Genomic DNA, 19,926 nt, shown 5'->3' on the forward strand with positions numbered 1-19,926 from the left:
AAAATGTTTACAGAAAATGTTTTGGAACAAAAGTACTATTTTTATTTTATTTTATTTTATTTTATTTTATTTTATTTTATTTTATTTTAGAAATGTGGAAAAGTACTTATTTTATTTAGGTAATGTAGTGGAGTAAAATCATTATTTTTATTTTGGTAATGTAGTGGAAGTAAAGTAAAGTTTGACAAAAATACAAAAACTCAGGTTAAGTAGAGATAATCACAAAAAATACTTAACCATTAAAAAGTAGTATTTTTTCATTACAATTCACCACTGTACTTAAGTACAGTAAATATGAAATACTTTAAAACATTTACTCAAATAATAACTTTCTATCAGAGTCATTGTCTGGTCACATGTACTTTTACTCAAGTATTACTTTTAGGTACTTCGTCCGCCTCTGATCACTGCAGTTTTTTCTTCTAAATCATCACTTTTGATCCACCTCTTCAGTGTTTTTGGTGTCATTTCCTGCAGATTCCGCGCTGTTTTGTCTCATTTTTTGGGACATTTTTGGGTGTTTTTCCTCTCTGTACTCAGGTGAAGTCAGAGCTTTATTAAAAGTCACAAAGTGTCAGAGTTTAACAAGCAGCGCTTTAAAAAAAGTACAAATACTGCGAGAGCTTTTGCTTGTGAGCGCGTTTGCAAAAAACAAAAATGCTGCAGATTAAACCTTTAAAATCACATTTTTTTCAATATTATCATTAAGATTTCAACTTTAATTTGACATCGCGTGTTGTGTTTATTTTTTTGTGCTTTCACTTTGACACACTTTCTCTGACACGCACGCACACGCACGCGCACACACCCAAAGACGGTCTCCCATACTTCCTTCTTCGTCTTCGGGGCTTTGGTTTTGTTGTCCCTGTCTCGTGACCTTGAGTCCTCTTTAAAGCTAGCAGCCATCACCTCACAGCTCCGGATAAACTACACTGAGCTCTGAGGAGCATTTCTCTGTCAAACATGAATCCGGATCCTGAATTTAAGATTTTTCACACCGCTTATAGATCGATAAGTTTGTTTGGATGTTTTTGCATCAGGATTTTTCCACTTTTCCTGCTCGCTGCCCTGATGTCTTGTTGCGCAGGTAAATTCAGAGGTACGTATCCATATTTGTTTTGTTCTTTTATTATTTAATGTGTGCAACAGCGAATTATAAAAATGACTTTTTATAATGATTGAAAGTTTGTGTTGATGTGTTGATAAAATTTCTGTAAAAGTTTCTGGTTGTTTTAAAGAGATTGCGCAAGTGTGTGGGGCAGAAAACAGAAGTTGGCCAAAGTGAGTGTACATTGTGTTAAGTTTGTGTTATGTAGATTATGGTATTTCATTTCATTGTTTCGTTTGTGCAAAGTTATTTACTTTACAGTTTACTCAGCAGGTCAAATCTGAACTTGATTATTCCAGACTCACTAATTATTATTTTAAGCACAATTTAAAAGCTATAAAATCAATCAATCTATTTGTGAAAAAACAAAAATAAAAAAGTAAATTAAAAAAAGCACAAAAAAGTAATAATAATCAGCATAAAATAAGATAAAAATAAGAAAGATTTCACAGTCTTTTTCACATGTTGACCACATTAAACCAGGTCCAGATCAAAAACCACTACACCTAGACAGGTCAAATTTGGGCTAAATTATCCCAGTGATCACTCCCAAAAATTATTTAATACACAATTACAGATTCGTGCAGGGTTAGGGGAAGTGGTTAGGGGAAGTGGAAAAACGGAAGTGAGTGGCCAAAGTGAGTGTAAAAATACAAAAATAAAAAAGTAAATAAAAAAACACAAAAAAGTAATAATGAAAAAGTAATGATGAAGATACGGAAAAAGAATAAAGACAGAAAAGGAGAAGAACAAAAAAACACAAAAGAAACAGGAAAACGACGTAAAAATGGCTTGTGTGTGTGTGTGTGTGTGTGTGTGTGTGCCTGTATGTGTGTGTGTGTGTGTGTTTAGATAGATAGACTTTTTAGATTTTGGATGATTTTTTACGTGTTTTTGAAAGAAATTACAGAAGCCAGTGAGTTCTTGGCAAATCTTGAGGAGGTTTCTAACACTGAAGTACATCCTGCATGTTCAGTCGGTCACAGAGAGGTGGCCGTCATCGTTTCACAGATGTACAGCAGGGTCTATCCGGAAATTCAACTTCGCAAAAATGCAGAACCACTGGACGTTGTCACGTAACACTGACCTTTACAGCTCTGAGAATTATTCAAACTTACATCAGCTGACCATGTAAAAGCCCATGATTGTGCAATGTCTGTATTTTCATTGTTTTCATTTTCACGACGTTGACTCATCACTTTTAGCCCAGACTGACGTGAAGGATTCCCGTGAAATTGTCTACAAACCTTAGTGATCCCCTGACCTTTTACCATGCATCACAATGACGTCCACGTTTGTCATTTTAAATGATTTTTTTAAACAACTACTATGGATTTCCATTGTATTTGTTCATGTTTCCCTCAGGATGATGAATCTATGAACAAAATAATCAGTCGTTATGAATTTAACATGTGAAATCGAATCGATTATGTGAATAGGCTGTGTATATGTTGCTGTGACCTTTAACTGAAGATTAAACAATTACCGATTAATCGATTAAGAAAAGTGCTTAGAATTTGCGACCTTAGTTTTGTTTTTTTCTTTGGATTTGTTGATGAATGGAACCATCCCCATGTTTTGTGTTTCTCTTTAAACTGGTAGGAAAAGTGTCAGAGGGCTCTGCACCAGTGAAGATCCAGGTCTTTGTTGGTCAAACGGTCCTGCTGCCCTGCAGCAGCCCTTACAGCGACGATGACCCAACAGTAGAGTGGTCCCACCAAGGTGTGAATGTAAAGATGGCCTTCGTGTACCGGCACGGCTGCGAGACCTTCCAGGAGAAGCATTTTGCCTTCTACCACAGGACGAACCTCATCTTGAATAAAGTGCACGAGGGAAACTTTTCGATGTGGCTCTCCAACACGAAGCTGTCTGATGCAGGAAAATTCGTATGCAAGCACGTGCCCCGAGTCATCGCAACGGTCGAGCTTTTTGTTGGTATGTCTGAAACCTTTATTTATGTTGGAAAAGCTATTTAGATGCATTATAGTGTCTGAAATATTGGATGGATAACTCACAGTACATAATGGATAACTTGTGTTTTTTGTAGTTGCCATTTCGGAGCCAAAACTCTCCGTGGTTTCAGCTGCAGGTGATGAAGTGACCTTGCAGTGTGAAGCGAGCTGCTGGTTCCCGGAGCCTGAGATAACATTTTTGGGCATTCAGGGAGACATCAGTGATGCAAACACTCAGACTGATCCGAGTACGGGCTGTTTTACAGCCACAAGGAAAGTGACTGTGCAGACTGCCGAAAGGTCCGATTTCAGTTTAATGCTCAAACTTTTTATCCTATTTGATGTATTTACCGTACATAACATAATAAAGCGACAGTCAAACTTTAAACAAACACAAAAAGAGATGATATTTCTGTGTTATGTATATATTCGAAGTCTATCGCTTTTCTTCGCAAATGCAACAGTTAAATTCAACTAAAACTTGACCTCTTTTCATTCCAGGGTAACCTGCAGAGTTCACCAACCTAAAATAAACGAGATGAGGCTCGCAGAGATTATTATACCAGGTACGCTGGAGTTTTAACGATCTACCTGTCAGCCAATTACAGTTTTGCTTTAAAAATGGGGCAATAATCAAAACATTATATTCTGTATCTGCAAGTAAAAACTCGTCTCAGCGCAGTTTGGGGTTTTTATGCCTCTGCGCCGCCAACAGCAGTGGCCAGAGGCATTATGTTTTCGGGTTTTCTATAAAGCCATCCCATTTTCATGAACACAATATCTCAAGAACACCTTAAAGGACTTTGCTCAAATTTGGCACCAACGTCCAGTTTGAGTCAACAGTGAGTGTTTTTTATGATTTATTGCATCGTCTGTTGCATTCTTGTGAACACAAAATCTCAAGAACAACATGAAGGACGTTTTTCAAATTTAGCACAAAGGTCCACTTAGACTGAATGATGAACTTATTCAGTTTTGGACGTAAGAAGTCAAAGGTCAAGGTACCTTTGTCTGTCTCACTCTTGTGACCACCATATCTCAAGAACACCTTGAGGAGATTTCTCAAAATTTGGCGCAAACGTCTGACTCGGTTTGAAACGGTTTGACTCAAGGATAAACTGAATTTGGTGGTCAAAAGGCACCGTGACCCCGCCCATTACATTCTTGTGCATGTGGTGTCTCAAGAACGCCTTGAGGAAATTTCTTAGAATTTGGCACAAACGTCAAGGTCAGTGCGACCTCACAGAACACATTTTTTGCCCTTAATTCAAAAATTCATACACTAATGGTGACAAAATTTTACACAAATGTCTAATAAGATAAAACGACAAAGTTGTGATGTTTTATACCCAAAATGTCAAAGGTCAATTTGATGCTACACATATTTAAATGTCTAACAGAATTTGATTTTTTCTTATCTGAGGATTAGCTGAGATTCCCTTGACTATAATATATAATAATGACTACAATAAGCGTGACTGAGAGTTCATGCTAAAGGCACTAAAAAAGCAGCTTTAATAATCTGACAACAGATTTTTACTTGGTCTAATATCTAATAAAATTTCTGAAATATAATATAATGTACTTATTTCTGTGTAATCTTGATTCTGATTTCAGATAAGTGCATCAGGAGGAAAGAGAGAGAGGAAACATCCTGCACTACACTCACCGCCATCATTGTTGTGTTAATCATTGTTATAATTGGATTATGCGCATTAATTATCTTCTTATACAAGACAGGCTACAACTTCAGTAAGTCAGTTCTACTTTTTTTTGTTTAGAGGAGATGGAAACTCGTTCTTTCTAAATTATCATTTTTTTGTATTCACACAGAAAAGAGTCCTAAAATGCAGCCACCACAAAGTCCAATGTGCAGCAATGCTGAAGGTCACAACCTGGGAAATCAGGCTGATTTTTCTGTAATTGTCCCCACTGAGCATCCGAGTATCAGTGAACTGGAGTCGACTCTTCAGGTCAAAGACGAGACCATCCACCAGCTAACTGAACAACTAAAGGACCTCCGAGCTCAGCAGATTCCTGTTGTGTGCCAGCTTTGCCAAACTACATTTAACGAAAGTCCTAAATCCTCAACAGACGTCTCAGAACCAGCGAACCCATCCTCAGATCCATTTCTACACAACAAAAATCCCAAACCAGCGCCCTCAGATGACAGCAACCGTCCACAATTCTCAACTTCTCCTCAGAAACGCGCCGTCTCGTTTCAAACCATCCAAAAAAGCAGCCGCAACCACAGCAGTCCTACACGTTTGCCAAAGGGTGGCGCTTCCTCAGCCCCCCCTTCAGAGGAAACGCAGGTGGTCCGTTCGATGAGCGGGTCCATGTCTCGACCTCGTTCAAACAAGCCTCAACGCAGACACACCACCATAGCCTCATGTGATAACCGCTACGCTGTTCGGCAAACTAGTTTTGAAGATTCGGAGCCGTTGCTGTAAACAGAATACTTGAACATCTCGTCAAGAATAATCATGGACGAAATGACAGACTTTTGATCATGAACAGGGTTTGGAGGATTTTTATGATTGGGGGGGGCAAAAAGGGAGGCATGTCCTTTTTTTTTTTAAACATTGGGAATGGACTTCCATTTTTTTTTAATTTTTGCTCCAATGAGGAGCAATGATCCAACTTTAAATGGCTGTATCTTGTATTTATACAGCCATTTAAAGTTTAATGCCTGAACATGGAAGGCATGTTTTCTTTAAAAACCTTTGGCGATTTTATTTTCTTTTAAACTTTTTGACTTTTTTAAATTTAGTTTTCGTTGATTTTTAAACATCTCTACATTTTTTTTTTTTTTTTTTTTTTTACATTTTCTTTCTTTCTTTGGTGATTTGGTCTTTGAATTAAAAAAGTTTTCCTTTTTTTCCTTTTTTAAATTTTTGATGATTTTTTTTTAAAAAAGAAAAAACTTTTGGAGTTTTTTAGCAGTTTTTTTCTTTAAAAATTCTGAGCACTTTTTATTGGACAGGGGTTTTTTTTGGTTTTTTTTCTTCTTAATTTTTTTTTCTTTAAAATTTTGGGTGAAAACATTTACCACTGAGAAGTAAGAAAGTAAACCCTTTTTTTTGGCTTTTATTGCCTTTAATGGACAGGATAGTTTGAGCGTGAAAGGGGGAGAGAGAAAGGGGGTGACATGCAGCAAAGGGTCGAGGCTGGAATTGAACCCGCGGCCACTGCAGCGAAGATACATCCTCTGTATATGGCGCACCACTCTATCCACTGAGCCACCGGATGCCCCGTAAACCTGTTTTTCTAGACAGAAATGGTGCTACAGAGATGCTAAGAGGTCCCTTCTTCATGCCGCCTTTGCATTTTTACACAGAACCAAATGGATGAAATTTTGAATAGCATGCTGGCATCGTGGATCCAAAAGTGACGTTGACGTTTAACACAACAGTATTAGCCTCTCGTGTTAGATATAACGTAAACGTCAGCAGTGCTTTGTAAACACTAACAATGGTGCTGTTACTACCTCTCGTGGGATCTTAAAAGCGAAACAACTCTGTCCCCCCATTCTGCGATCGTACCTTTTATTCAGCGCGATATTCCCGCTTTTAACAGACGATGTAAAAAGGGCTTATAATACTAAAATCTTATGACTCACAGTTCAAAAAAAACAATTGACATCACTGATGTTAGCAAGATATTCGGTACCCGTGAGCCGTTTGAAACTCGCTAAACGCCGAGTCGCTGCTCATTCAGCAGATCTGAAAAATCCTGTGAAGAAAGTTTTCGGAGAAAGACCTGCTGGAGTGTTTAAATGTGTGCAGACATTTAAATAGTCTGTGCACGCTTAGACTTAAACTTAGTGATATCCTACACCGAGATCCAAGCTTTAAGTCCTGCATTAACAAAGTGAAGTTTCCACTGTGGAAACAGCTAAAGTGCGACTTTTAAAATAGAAAAGAAGCTGAATAAGTTTCTCGTAACATTATTTCAATCTGACTTTCAGTTGATTATTGTTATGCACTTTTTTTAGCTTATTCAAAATAAGATAGCACATCAGACCAGGTTTAGCTGCTCTGCGCAGGCTTCCTGTAACATTAAAAATTTATTTAAAGCTCATATTTTTATATTCGGAGCCCTTCGTGGGCTACCTATTAAATACTTGCCTTTAAGAGCTGCCAGTTTAAATGTCGGCATTATACGTTTCTGCAAACTACACGTACTTTATATTGGTACATTACTATTGGCTGGATACTTTAAAATGTAACGTTTCCTTACATTTTAGCAATGCTTTGGTTAACGTGTTTATGTTTAGGCATAAGGATCGCTTGGGTTTGGTTAGTTAAATATGCTTTTGGAAACACAGTAATAGGCTCCAGGAAAAGCAGCAGAAGCTCGCTAGAAAAAGCCCTTGTTTTTTCAGGAAAACCACCTTCAGAAACGTAGAAATGGACCACCATTAAATAATAATAAAAGAAAAACACATACTTACACATGCCGATAATGAGCTATGGTTTTCCTAAAAGAGGCCTGATAATTATTATCTAGACTTTGCTTTGCACTTCTGCTCTGCTGCACTTCTTTCAAGCTGTTATATTTGACTTGATATTATCAATTCTGTTTATTTCCATTTATATATATATATATATATTTGTCATAGTTTGTGTTACTGTTCGTGCAAAACCTTTATTCAAACATGTTAGAGTAATTTGAACATGGGGAGTTGTGAACAGAGGTTCAGTTTGCTCTTTAAGGTTGAAAGTATTACATTTTTATGAATTTTTGCATGTTTTTTTTTAAAGCTTTTTTATATCCTCTGCAAAATAAATGACTTAATTGTCTTTTTGGTGAATGACTCATGAGTTACTTTTAGTGTTGTTTTGACTGATTAACAATTACATTTTACATAAAAAATTAGGCTAAGCACCAAATCCTTTATTTTCATTTTAATGTTTTTTTAGAACAATTATGAAGAATTTTTCTGAAAATAATTAACTCATCAGTTTTCAAAAGACAATACTGTATTTTATTTTTCTAACGTTTAAACATTTGTAAATCTGGTGTTAAATGTAAATGTTTGTGATATTTTATTCTCATTGACAGAAAAGCTCGGGAAACATTTAGTAATTGACACAAAATTAAAGTCATCAAATATCAGCCATCATAAAAGACTCTCTCACGACACCTAGTGGGCATTTTCATCCAAACCGTATGACAAAATGCCCCAAAACAAGACATTTCTAGTCATTAAAGATGTTACAAATTACATGATTAAATAATACGGAGTGAAAAAAACGAGAAACAGACAGCAGACGGGAATGGAAGGAGAATTTTGAGTCTTTTTGTTGCATCTCTTTAAAGTCATTTTCTGTCTCTTCTTTCTTTGCATCTCTGTGTAGTTGCTTTTCATCGCTTTGAAGTTTATTTGTGTCTCTTTGTGGTAGTTTTGAGGCTGTTTGTGGTTGCTTTGCATCTCTTCAGTTGTTTTGTGTCTCTTTATAGTTGCAGTTTATCTCTTTGAAGTTATTGTGTGTCTTTTTGTAGTTGATTTTCATCCATTTGTGGTCATTTTGTGTCTCTTTGTAGCTGCTTTGTGTGTCTTCTAAGTTATTTTGCATCTTTGTGGTCATTTTGAGTCTCTATAGTTGCTTCGTGCCTCTTTTTAGCTAATTTGCATCTGTTTTTAGTCATTTTGTATCTCTTTGTTGTCATTTTGTCTCTCTTTGTAGTTGATTTTCATATATTTGTGGTCATTTTGTGTTTCTTTGTAGTCATCATGTGCCTCTTTATATTTGCTTTGTGTCTCTTTATGGTTGCTTTGCATTTATTTGAAGTCTTTTTGTGTCTTTTTGTAGTTGATGTCTATCTCTTTGTAGTAATCCTGATTCTGTTTATCGTTACTTTGCATCTTTTTATAGCTGCTCTCAATCTCTTTGTGGTCATGTTGTGTCTCTTTGTCAATGCTTTGCATCTCTAAAAGTCGTTTTGTGTGTGTTAATCGTAGTTTTGCATCTTTTTCAAGTCATTTCGTATCACTTTGTGTTAATTTTGTGCCTCTTTATGTCTCTTTGTGGTTGGTTTCCATCTCTTTGAACTCATTTTGTGTAGTAGAAATATTAAATATCTCTGTAGTCATTTTAAATCTTGTTGTAGTTGCTTTCTGTGACATTGTAGTTATTTTGAGTCTGTTGTAGTTGTCTTTTGTCTCTGTGTTTGGTTTTGACCAAAATGTCCACCAGGTGGTGTAAACGTCTCCTGTTTGAGGACAAATCTGTGAAGTTCGAGCTCAGATCTCAGTGAACTGAAGCTGTATAGTTTCACTGCAGAGTCTGTTTACCAATAAACCTAAACAATATCCAAGAATCTGAGTATTTTCACAGAAAAATACTTTAAAATCCTGTTAAAGCCCTCGTCTTCTCTTTATTATTTTTTAATTAAAGAAGCAGTGTTTAAGATTAAAATTTAAGATTTGGCGCCATCTAGTGGTGAAATGGTGTACCCAGAAAAGCACTATATAAATCCTAACTATTATTATTATTATTATTGTTGTTGTTGTTGTTGTTGTTGTTCAGGAGGTTTTTGCTGGGAGTTTATCTGCTGCTGTATTTTCACAGAAACACTTGTCATGAAGGAGCTTCAAAGAGGACGACAGGAAAACGCAAATGTCCCCATCCAGCTGCCTTTGTGGATGTAAACGACCTCTTTTAAGGTAACGACAAAACAACTATTGTTATTGTCAGGTTATTATACACTGACGTAAACATTGTTTTTATCTTATGTGCCATTTCTGCCAATATATCCCCCTAAATCCTACAAACGTGATTCCTATTTTCCCCCGTGAGCCCATTTTTCTATAAATAAGGTATTAATTGGCATAAGAATGATTTAAATAAATCTTTCAAAAGTCTTACAAATGCTAAGATATTCATGTTATGTTCATGTTAACGTGAAGCTGATCTGAACTTTCAAATAGAAAAGAACAACGTAAATGCAGTCGAGACAAGGATGAAATTAAAATCAGTGCCTGATGAAGTTCTGTTGATAAGATCTAAGTTCAGGTGTTCAAGGTTGACGTCAGCGGAAAATAAAAAGCAAACAATAAAGAAGAGAAGTCAGACATCAGTGAAAGGAATGAGGACGTACCTGTTCAAAAAGGGTTTGGTGATAGTAGATACTTGTACTTGTACTTGTACTTGTACTTGTACTTGTAGACAGATTCTAAAAATAGGATTACATGTTATTCTCCAACACTTCAGACGATTCAGATCATTTAATCTGCGTCATGAACAAACAGAAAATCTCCTCGTGTGCTGTTTCAGTTTTATTCTTGTCCAGCCAGTCAGAAACGATTCACAAAAGTTTTTTTTTTTTTTTTTTTTTAGATTTTGTTATTCATGAGAATGAGACAGACCAGGTCACAGTGACCTCGACCTTTGACCTGAGGCCACAGAAAATATAATCCTTTTATTCTTGAGCCCAACTGGATGTTTGTGCTAATTTTAAAGGAAGTCCCTTTAGGGGTTCTTGAGATATTGCTTTCATGAATAAGAAGAAGAATAAGAAATGGTCCCACAATTTAGCAAAGATAAGCAAAAAGAAGAAAACTACCTTAAAAAAATAAGCACAAGAAAGAACAAAAAATAAACCACAAAACAAGTAAGAAAATATGATTTTCCCTTTTCAAAAATGAAATACTTTATCCATCAAAAAAAATAATAATAATAACAACAATAATAATATAATTATACTTATGATAATAATAAATTGATAGACAGATAATAAACTCTAAATAGTAGATAAAAGGTAAATGAAAGGATAACACCAAAAAGTAAGATAGATAAAAATGTTTAAAATAATAAAATGATATATCTTCTAGTAAAACAGCAAAACAGACTAAAATAACAAAATAAAAAGGTTAAGTTCAATAAAAAGTCAGACTATAAAGGTACGATGTCAACTCGGAAACTCACGCGCCAGAATTTCCGCTGATTTTATGGAACTTTTGTTGCTGATTATTGCGACAACACGTGAATGCGGGATATGCACAAAACACACACACACACACACACACACACACACACACACGCACACACACACACACACACAGAGACACATGAGAGCACATGAGAGCATGTGCAACGCAATTTAAATGAATTTCCGCTTTGCTGTAATTATTTTCACTCGTTGCAATAAATAGTTAACTGATTACTCGCGATATCTAAATAAGGTAAATGAGATCATGGGGAATCACCCTCCTTACCATGTTTCACCTGCAGGTGACTAATTCTACTCTCATCAAAACGAATGAATCAACACAAACACAAACACAAACTCTTCAATCGTGGATTTCACAGTAAACAAAACTGAACAAAACCAGCTTTTCACAGCTGTTTCAAAAGAACAGCTGAGCTGAAAAAACATAGGGAGAAAGAATGAGCAACTTCGCTTCTTCTAAGAAAGTTACTGGAAAATGAGGTAAATATAAAAGGTAAAAAAGAAACAAGAAATAACAATAACAATAACAATAACAATAAAAATATCGTCAACGTCATCGACATCATCGACAGACTTCCATCCAGAATTACAATGTCGAAACAAGACCATATCTTTTTTTTTTATTAGTAATGTAACTATTTTATTACTTCATCAAAGGTATTGTAACTTATTACATGATTGTACTTTTCGATTACTTTTTTTTTTAAATCTTTTTTATTAAACCACAGTCACAATGAACAACACATCCTGAGAAAGTCACATTTTCCTTTTTATGTAACCCAGAACCCTCCCACCCATCCTAGAGAACCTTACACTGTTAAAATAATAATAATAGTAATAAAATAATAATAATAATGATATATACTTACATACATATACACGTACCCACACACACATGTATGCATACCTACATACGTACACATACATATATATACATACAAAAATAAATAAAAAGTACATAAATAAATAAATAAAATATAAATAAATAAATAAATAAATAAATAAATAAATAAATAAATAAAATAAAATAAATAAACAAAAATTATAACATCACACAGTTGTTTGCTGCCCGCATCACCATATCAGTCCATTATTACTGGACTAATCTAAGTGTAGGAAGTCATGTCTGATGGGAGGGGGTCAATGAGCGAGGCAAGGTAAGTTTGTTAGTACAATAAAAAAAAAGGAATAAATGAGAAAATAAATACACTCATAAAAATAAATTGGTCAATTAATTCTATTTCTGTTTTGCAGAAAGAGAAAACTGGGCAGATGTCAGATTTATAGATTTAAATGTATTTATTTAGCCTATGTAGTAAATTTGTTACAGGTTTAATATATATGTAGGATTTTTTAAACTGACCTCCTTTATTTTGATTGGAACAAGGTATTTTTGGATTATTATATATATAATTATTGGTTTCTCCACATGATGATACCACGTGGGTTGGGTGGTTCCCCATGACATTATTTACTTATCGCTACAGCAGACAGCACTGCCAGTGTGTCTCAGGCTCCGCTACAGACACTGAAATGGATTTGGAGGAGCTCAGTCACAGCGTTTTTCTCTCACCTGTGATCTTTCACTTTACCCTCGTCGTCGTTTTGCTGCTTTTCACACCTGTAACCGGTAAGCTCAAACGATGTTACCATAGCAACAGCTTAACTAAAAGCCTGTTCATTGTGACAGATCTGTTTACTTTGTTGTGGGAATCAGTTAATCTTGTCAGTTTACGCGTGTTGCCTAAAGGTGTCGTAAAGATGACACTCATAGGTTAATTTTGCTCTTGTCATGTTATTTCCTGAGAAATCTGACGTTGATTTTACTTTTTTATCAATCTAGGAAACTGATTGTGTCTAGTTGTTTAGTTCAGAAATGCTGACAACATTTCAAACGCAATGACAACAAAACATTATATTACATGTAATTTCATTATTACATTACATTAGACAATTATTTTTTGTATTATTTTTGTAGTACAAGTGTTACATTTTCTGTTGAATATTCCTAAAATGAGGTATTATATGATTATAAAATTATTTTTTAAAATACATTTCCAGAACAAAAAATAAACATATATATGTATATTTTGGATGTTTTCTTTACAGTAATCTGTAAAGACATGTTGTAGAAGTAAAATAGTGAATTCACCAGTGAATGAAAAAAATATTCACGTGAGATTGGCACATACTTTAAATGATTTAAACTCTGACACAAATGAGTGATTAATAACTGGTACAGTCACACAAACTTCTAGATTAAAAAAAAGACTGCCAAAATACTCGCCTATGTGGGATTTGACAGTTTCAGTTATCTTTCTCGTTTTTTAAATTTAAATTTTTCCATACGTTGAGCGGAAATTAAAGTGGTTAAAGGCTGCTGTCAGCCCGTGATCACCTGATTTTTAAACCTCATTTCTGTATCATCAGAGGCTGTAGTTCAAATTTTGGTTGATTATTAACCCAGCTGTCATGCTCTGTGTCACACATCTGGTTAATGGTCATAATTAAGGTCAGTATGAGGGGATATTTTGGCATTTTGAGGTCATTTTATTAAATTCTCATAGATAAAATGATTTGGCATTTTTTGACAGTGCAATGAAAAACATAAGGTCAGTCAATCATTTGAGACATTTATGAGGAAAAACTGTTTTTATTAGTCAATAAACTGAATATTTTGGGGGTTTTGAACTGGGCTGTTTTGACAAAATTTGGGTGTCTCAGCAAAACCAAAAGTCATAACTGAATTTTAGGAATTCTAGTTTGTTGTATAAGTAAATAGTTGAAAACTATGTCGACGTGAACCTTTTGAAACCCGAGAAAATTAGCTTTATTTCTTTCAAAAACATGAGAAGAGGGCAAATAGGGATGGATGAAGAAATAAGCAAAAATTTTTTTTGAAAGAACAAGAAATTTACTTGATTTTTTTATTTTATTTTTACTTTGATCTTTTTTTAATAAAAGAAAAAGAAATCTAAAAAAACAATAACACAGAAATAACTTGGAAAAAGTGCTTATAAAATGCAATATTTTTGAATATATAATAATAATATTCATAGCTTTTTTTCTTTTTTCCCTAACTTTTTAAAACATCTTATTAAGTCTTCTAATGTGTATGTCAAAAATGACCTTTTTGTTTTAACTTAAGAAATGAGTGTCCGGGCCGCCTTAAATTTTAAAGTGACTGAATTTGAGAAGACAAGTTAAATATTTTTTAAAATGCCTCAATTTGTCTTCTCAAGTTAAAAGTTATTTAAGGTTAAACCTTAATTTTATCCTGACAGTACTTATGATGCGTTTGAATGTGGCACCGTGTTCACGAGAAGAGACCGATAAACTGTTGCTGTATTCACGACCTCGTGACTGTAACATTTTTAAGATTTCCGAGTTAATGACGATGATGCGTCGTAAACATGAGCTCACGATTGAACGCAGAAATAAACCCTGAGGTGGCGTTTTAATCATCAACATAAATATGTCTTCCGTTTTCCAGGTGAGCTGGAGGTGATTGGTCCACCTCAACCAATCATGGCCGCTCCAGGTGATGACGTCATCCTGCCGTGTCACGTGGAGCCTCCTTTTAACGTGGCGGGATTGACAGTGGAGTGGTCGCGTCCCGACCGCCAGCCGGACCCCAATGACCGCCTGAGCCGGGTCGAGTACGTGCATCTCTACCGGGACAGGCAGGAGGTCCCGGACATGAAGATCTCCTCGTACGTCCACAGGACGGCGCTGTTCGCAGGCGGCCTGAGTCACGGAAACATATCGCTCCACATCGCTAACGTGACGCTCGCAGACGGCGGGAGATTCAAATGTTTCATCCCGAAGTTACAGAGCCAAACGCGGTACTCCATCGTTCATCTTGTCGTTGGTGAGTTAAAATGTTTATGGTTTAAATTTACGTTGCAGCAACAGATTAAGGTTTAATTTTTTGAACATAATTCAGTTTATTATATCAACGTTTTGTCACATACGAGTATATAATCTTTATGTCAACAGCTCATGTTGCACCATGAGAAACTACCGTTGTCTCCTTTAAATATTGTGTTGTAAATGATTAGAAATCTGTGTTTACAGAGCCAACGTCATTTAGGACAACAGAGACACCACTGCAGCCTGTAAGTCCAGATCTGGAGGACGAGGACTTCACAGGTGAGACCATTTTTCTGTGTGAGGAGGCGAGAAAGATCTTTACATGCCAGTTTTTCTTTAAACATGTTTTTCTTAACCCTTGTTGTGCAGTAAGATTTTGTGTTTAAAGTTATGATTTTTAAGATTTTCAACACGTCAAACCCAGTAAATGTTTATGGTCTGCATTTTTCTAGTTAAGTTCCCTCTCTTTATGGTAGTTGTCATTGTTAGTGGCGGGGTCTGCCACCCCTGTGCTGGATTTAAATGGCCCACATGCACAGTTTATTTATGGGAAGCTATACACATGCATGTAATCCAGCGTGATTTTCACTTCATTTATTTCTTTAGCAACATTTGTGTCACTTTGGTAGCTTTAATTGTGAAGCAGTCACAGGAAATATAATGTATTTGACATCAAATTGAACCCTGATGGCAATCATTGACTCTGTGTTGGAAATGCTATGATGTATTGCTTAAAACACCCATTTTTGGAGCCACAGCTGCACCTGGAAATGTCCTCATGTCTTGCTATAAAACACAGTTTTGGTGCTACAATTGTTGGTCTAAAATCACCCTTTTTCCCTCGTCTGGGCACCGCAGTCATGGATGCAAATGCCAATTTCCTCACTAAAATACACTCAATTTTGATGCTGGACAAGCCTGATGCTTTGCTAAAAACATCCACTTTTGGTGCCACAATTGCAGCTGGAAATGCACTGATGTCTTGCTAAAAAAACACCCAATTTTGGTGCCTCATTCGTGTCTTAAAATGCGCTCTTGTCTGTGTTATATTCCAGTTAAATCTCTTTGTTTATCCCGTCAGGTGGGCTGAACAGACTGATCCCCGTCGTGTTTTTCTGCATCTTGCTGGTGATCGCTATTGTGGGAATCACAGGATATTTGATTTGGAGGTGTCGAAAAAAGGAAGTATGTCAGAAACTTAAATGACCTAACACTTAAATACACCATTCACTCCTGTATGTTAATAACAAGTGAGTAATTCTTAATTTTCTTGTCCCCTCTAGCATAGGAAAGTACCCGTGGTGTAGGTGCTTTCCTCAGGATTACATTGGTCCACAGAGATGAGAGAACTTCGCACGTATCTCTGGATCTTTTCAATCTTCTTCTTTATAAAATGAAGGAAACAGACTCCAGAAAATCCTGTAGGTTTGTCTGATTTGGACATGAATTTGCACTGAAGCCCTTTTTAGGATCAGCAGGTTAAACGAGGACACTGTTGCATTTACATGAATTTGAATTTTATTTCTATGTAGCTTTGCATGTGACACAGGATTATTATATCACATAACTTTGCATTGCAAAAACTGCACGCCTACTAATCTGTTGTAGGCGTGCAGGCTCTGTTGTTTCTGCCACTGAGTTGAAACAACCCAGCGACAGAGGAAATGTTTGTACATTGTGCATTTCATATGCAGCAGAAGTGTTGAAACGTCTTTTTTCTTACATTTCAAGAACACTGTTTGACGCATGGTTATGTATTGGCACAAAAATAAGTTTTGGCTCAAAATAAGAGGTTTTGATGCCACAATCGCAGCTGAAAATGTCCAAATGACTCCCTGAAAAACACGTTTTGGTGCCACTGGTAATGTTAAAAATCACCCAGTTTTTGTGCCACAGCTGGACATGCCCCAAAGTTTTGCCAAAACTCAAATAACCTGGATCAGAACTATGTTAAACTGCATAGTCCCTATCAAATAAAACAGAGCTGCCTCAATGTCTGGCTTAAAAAGTGGTTTTGGTGCCACAGCTGCATGTGTAAGCGCCAAAAAACAGCTGTGAGGAGATGCAGGCCGCTGGCAGGTTGTGCAGCATCCATCAAGTGCAAAATAAAAAGTTTGAGTGTTTTTTTTAAGCTGTGATTCGTTCGAGCAGCAAAATCTAATTTATGGAGTTAAAGGGTCACGTGAAAAAACTTTAAGAACTTTTAAGGAAGCATCAAAGTGTGATTCGGAGGAGAATGGTGTTTAAAAATACAGAATTTAGTGGCACATTTCGGTGTTCATTTCTGTTTGAATGGTTACTGACTGAAGCTCGAGGTTATTTTTGTTTTTTCATTGATATATGCATGTAGACATAATACACCTCAAACCAGATGCTGATGCACGTGTGCATGTACTCAGTGTAGTCAAAGTACTTCCATTTTTCGGTTTTGAAGCTGTTTTGGGGAATGCAGCTGCAGTTTCTCAGTGTCTGAGCTAATTTGACTTTTATATTTAATTTATATTGAATGATCTCTTGATTCTTTTGTGAAATAAATATTTGTACATATGTTATATTCATTTGTAGTGTGAGGGGGCGACAACTTACATTTCACTGTGCGATTTTGTGATATAAATGTGAAAAAACCTTTTAAACCCTGTAACAGTGACTGTCAGAGTACCTTTAGTATTTAACCCTTTGAAACTTGAGCAAATTGGCCACATGGAAAAAGAAATGAGTAACTGACTCAGAAATGGAGCTCAAATTACCAGAAAATCACCTGAAAATAGCACAAAATGGAAGAATAACAAAAACAGGAAATGACCTGAAAAAGTGATAAAATAAAACAATATATATATAAAATAACTGATTATTTTCACAGTTATTTGATAATTGATTCTCTCTTTTTAAAGCTAATTTTCAGGTCATTTTATTGTCACCTTTCACAATTTTCATTTCATTTGATGCTAAGTTGCTGATCGCTTTTTCCTTCCATGTTTTTGACAGAAGTTGCACCAAAGTGCTCATGTTTCTGATGTTTAAATGCTTGTGAAAGTCATCTGAACACACGTCGATCCAGATTTTAAGGGGTTAACTCTTATTAAACTGTCTTTGAAGGCTTTTATCGGACTTAAATGTTCCGATAAAAGCTGCTCTTTACTTTGGTGAGCTACCTCTTTGCATCGTTTTCTGTAGATTAATTTATTTGTGCACCTTCTTGTGTCCAAACATCACTTTACAGTCTTCTGTAAATGTCTATGTGTTTTAGATATTCTTAAACGTTTAACATTGTTTTAAATCAAACTCAATTTGTTGAGTGATGGCTAAATTTGAAGTGAAGCGTAAATGGTGATTAAATGCTCATGTTTAATTTATTTCCAGCTTTTCGTCCTGGTTTTTGCTGTCTGGTCATTTTTGTGTGAGTGCACTGAGAGCAAAGAAAAACAAAAAGTCCTTGAATGTTTACACACACTTAGCTGATTAAGCAGATTCTGGTGTAATTGTTTTCTTTTCTATCATGGTAAGTTGATAAGTGTGTGAGTGTTTACAGGGTGTTTACATCATTTGTGCTGTTACTGATTTAATCGTGTTAAAGTTGGGTGTTGACTCCTTCAGCTATCAGCCACGTGAAAAAATAATAACGGACTGAATCACCAGCTGCTTCCCTCATAACTGACGCCTGACCGCAGGGGCAAACTGGGAGTTAAAAATGTCCTTATTCAACTATTCATGCATAACAAAGGGACGTGAAAATTTGCTGCAGCACTTCAGCTCTGATTAGTCGGTTCCAAAAGACTGACATTAATTGCTTTTGTTAAAAGTTCAATGTTTCAACAAAAGACAGCCGAAACAGCTAACAGAAAGAGAAACTGACACAGAGATAATAATTAGAAATTTCTTTATTATCTGCAGTATTTTTGCATGCAAGTTTCATCATGTTGTTATTTTGCGAGCGACAACATCTTTCAGACAGGAGCGGAATATGAAAGCAAAAACTGAGACTTTCTGGAAAGTTTTTTAAATTTTCATTTATCTGTAAACAATAACATGCTTTGTTTTAGCTCTGTGGTTATTTTTTGTTCATCGCTTTACCTTTTATTTTTTTCTCCTTTTGGGGAAGCCCCGTGCTTTGCAGGCAGCTGATGAGGTGACTGTAACAGACCGCTGTGATCAGAGTTTAGGGAGTTTTCCCTACTCACAGAGCGAAGAGCGTAAATATCTGTGGAAAAACCTGCATAAAAAGCAGACATCTTCAGTTCTCAGTCTCCCACATCATCCCACAGGTGTGTCGTAGCTGAATGAATCATATTTTCATGTTGTATGCTACGGGTACAAACCTTTTTCCATCGCTGAATAAACTAAGAACCTCTGACAAACACCCGGCAGCTACAGGCACAAATGATTATTAAAATAACATTTGTAAGAATTTAACAGGAAGAAAGAAACAAACAACCAAACAAAAAAAGCCCCTAAAAACAAAAAGCGTCCTCCTGGGAAAGACCACTCCAATATTTGTTGTGTTGTGTTGTGTTGTGTTGTGTTGTGTTGTGTTGTGTTGTGTTGTGTTGTGTTGTGTTGTGTTGTGTTGTGTTGTGTATATACAAGGCCTCATCTGGCCTTGTGGGAACACACAGGTGCAAATTAGCTACTAATTAATAAAATAATATGTGTAAGAATCTGATTTATTAGGGGGAAAGAAACAACTAAAAAATGTTGTGCTGTTATTTAATTAAATTTTATTTAAATATATATTTTATTTTAAACACAACAAGGAGACTCATCTGGCCGCCTGGGAACACTGAATAGTTACAGGAACAGATAATTATTAAAACAATAATTGTAATGATCTGATTTATCAGAAGAATACTAAACTAAATTTAAGAAAAGTGTCATACTGGGAGAGACAATTCCAATTTCCTTTTATTTTTTTCTTTTCTTTTCTTTTCTTTTCTTTTCTTTTCTTTTCTTTTCTTTTCTTTTCTTTTCTTTTCTTTTCTTTTTTGTTTTGTTTAATTTAATTTAATTTAATTTAATTTAATTTAATTTAATTTAATT

The 19,926-nt window shown here is 35.6% G+C and overlaps 2 protein-coding genes across 3 annotated transcripts; both read left to right on the forward strand.

Annotated features, from left to right (window-relative positions):
• The first annotated feature begins 600 nt into the window (after positions 1–600).
• On the forward strand, positions 601–5,604 carry LOC121962223 (uncharacterized). The gene is made up of 6 exons (XM_042512447.2): positions 601–1,099; positions 2,711–3,043; positions 3,156–3,360; positions 3,562–3,626; positions 4,678–4,812; positions 4,894–5,604. Exons 1-6 carry the CDS (start codon positions 964–966, stop codon positions 5,511–5,513), a joined length of 1,494 nt encoding a protein of 497 aa, XP_042368381.2. The 5' UTR covers positions 601–963; the 3' UTR covers positions 5,514–5,604.
• Positions 5,605–5,621: 17 nt separating this feature from the next.
• On the forward strand, positions 5,622–18,245 carry LOC121962225 (myelin-oligodendrocyte glycoprotein-like). Of its 2 annotated transcripts, none has more exons than XM_088073094.1 (5): positions 5,622–9,733; positions 14,513–14,890; positions 15,097–15,171; positions 15,974–16,077; positions 16,176–18,245. In XM_088073094.1, the coding sequence occupies exons 2-5, from the start codon at positions 14,548–14,550 to the stop codon at positions 16,197–16,199; spliced, it is 546 nt and encodes a 181-aa protein (XP_087929220.1). In that variant the 5' UTR covers positions 5,622–9,733; positions 14,513–14,547; the 3' UTR covers positions 16,200–18,245. The 2 variants fall into 2 exon arrangements, with proteins under 2 accessions (XP_087929220.1, XP_042368383.2); XM_042512449.2 differs by lacking the exon at positions 5,622–9,733 and adding an exon at positions 12,494–12,649.
• The last annotated feature ends 1,681 nt before the right edge of the window (positions 18,246–19,926 follow it).

The sequence above is a fragment of the Plectropomus leopardus genome, chromosome 23 (genome assembly GCF_026936395.1).
Source record: "Plectropomus leopardus strain MGB_pleo_1.0 chromosome 23, ASM2693639v1, whole genome shotgun sequence".
Classification (NCBI taxonomy): domain Eukaryota; kingdom Metazoa; phylum Chordata; class Actinopteri; order Perciformes; family Serranidae; genus Plectropomus; species Plectropomus leopardus.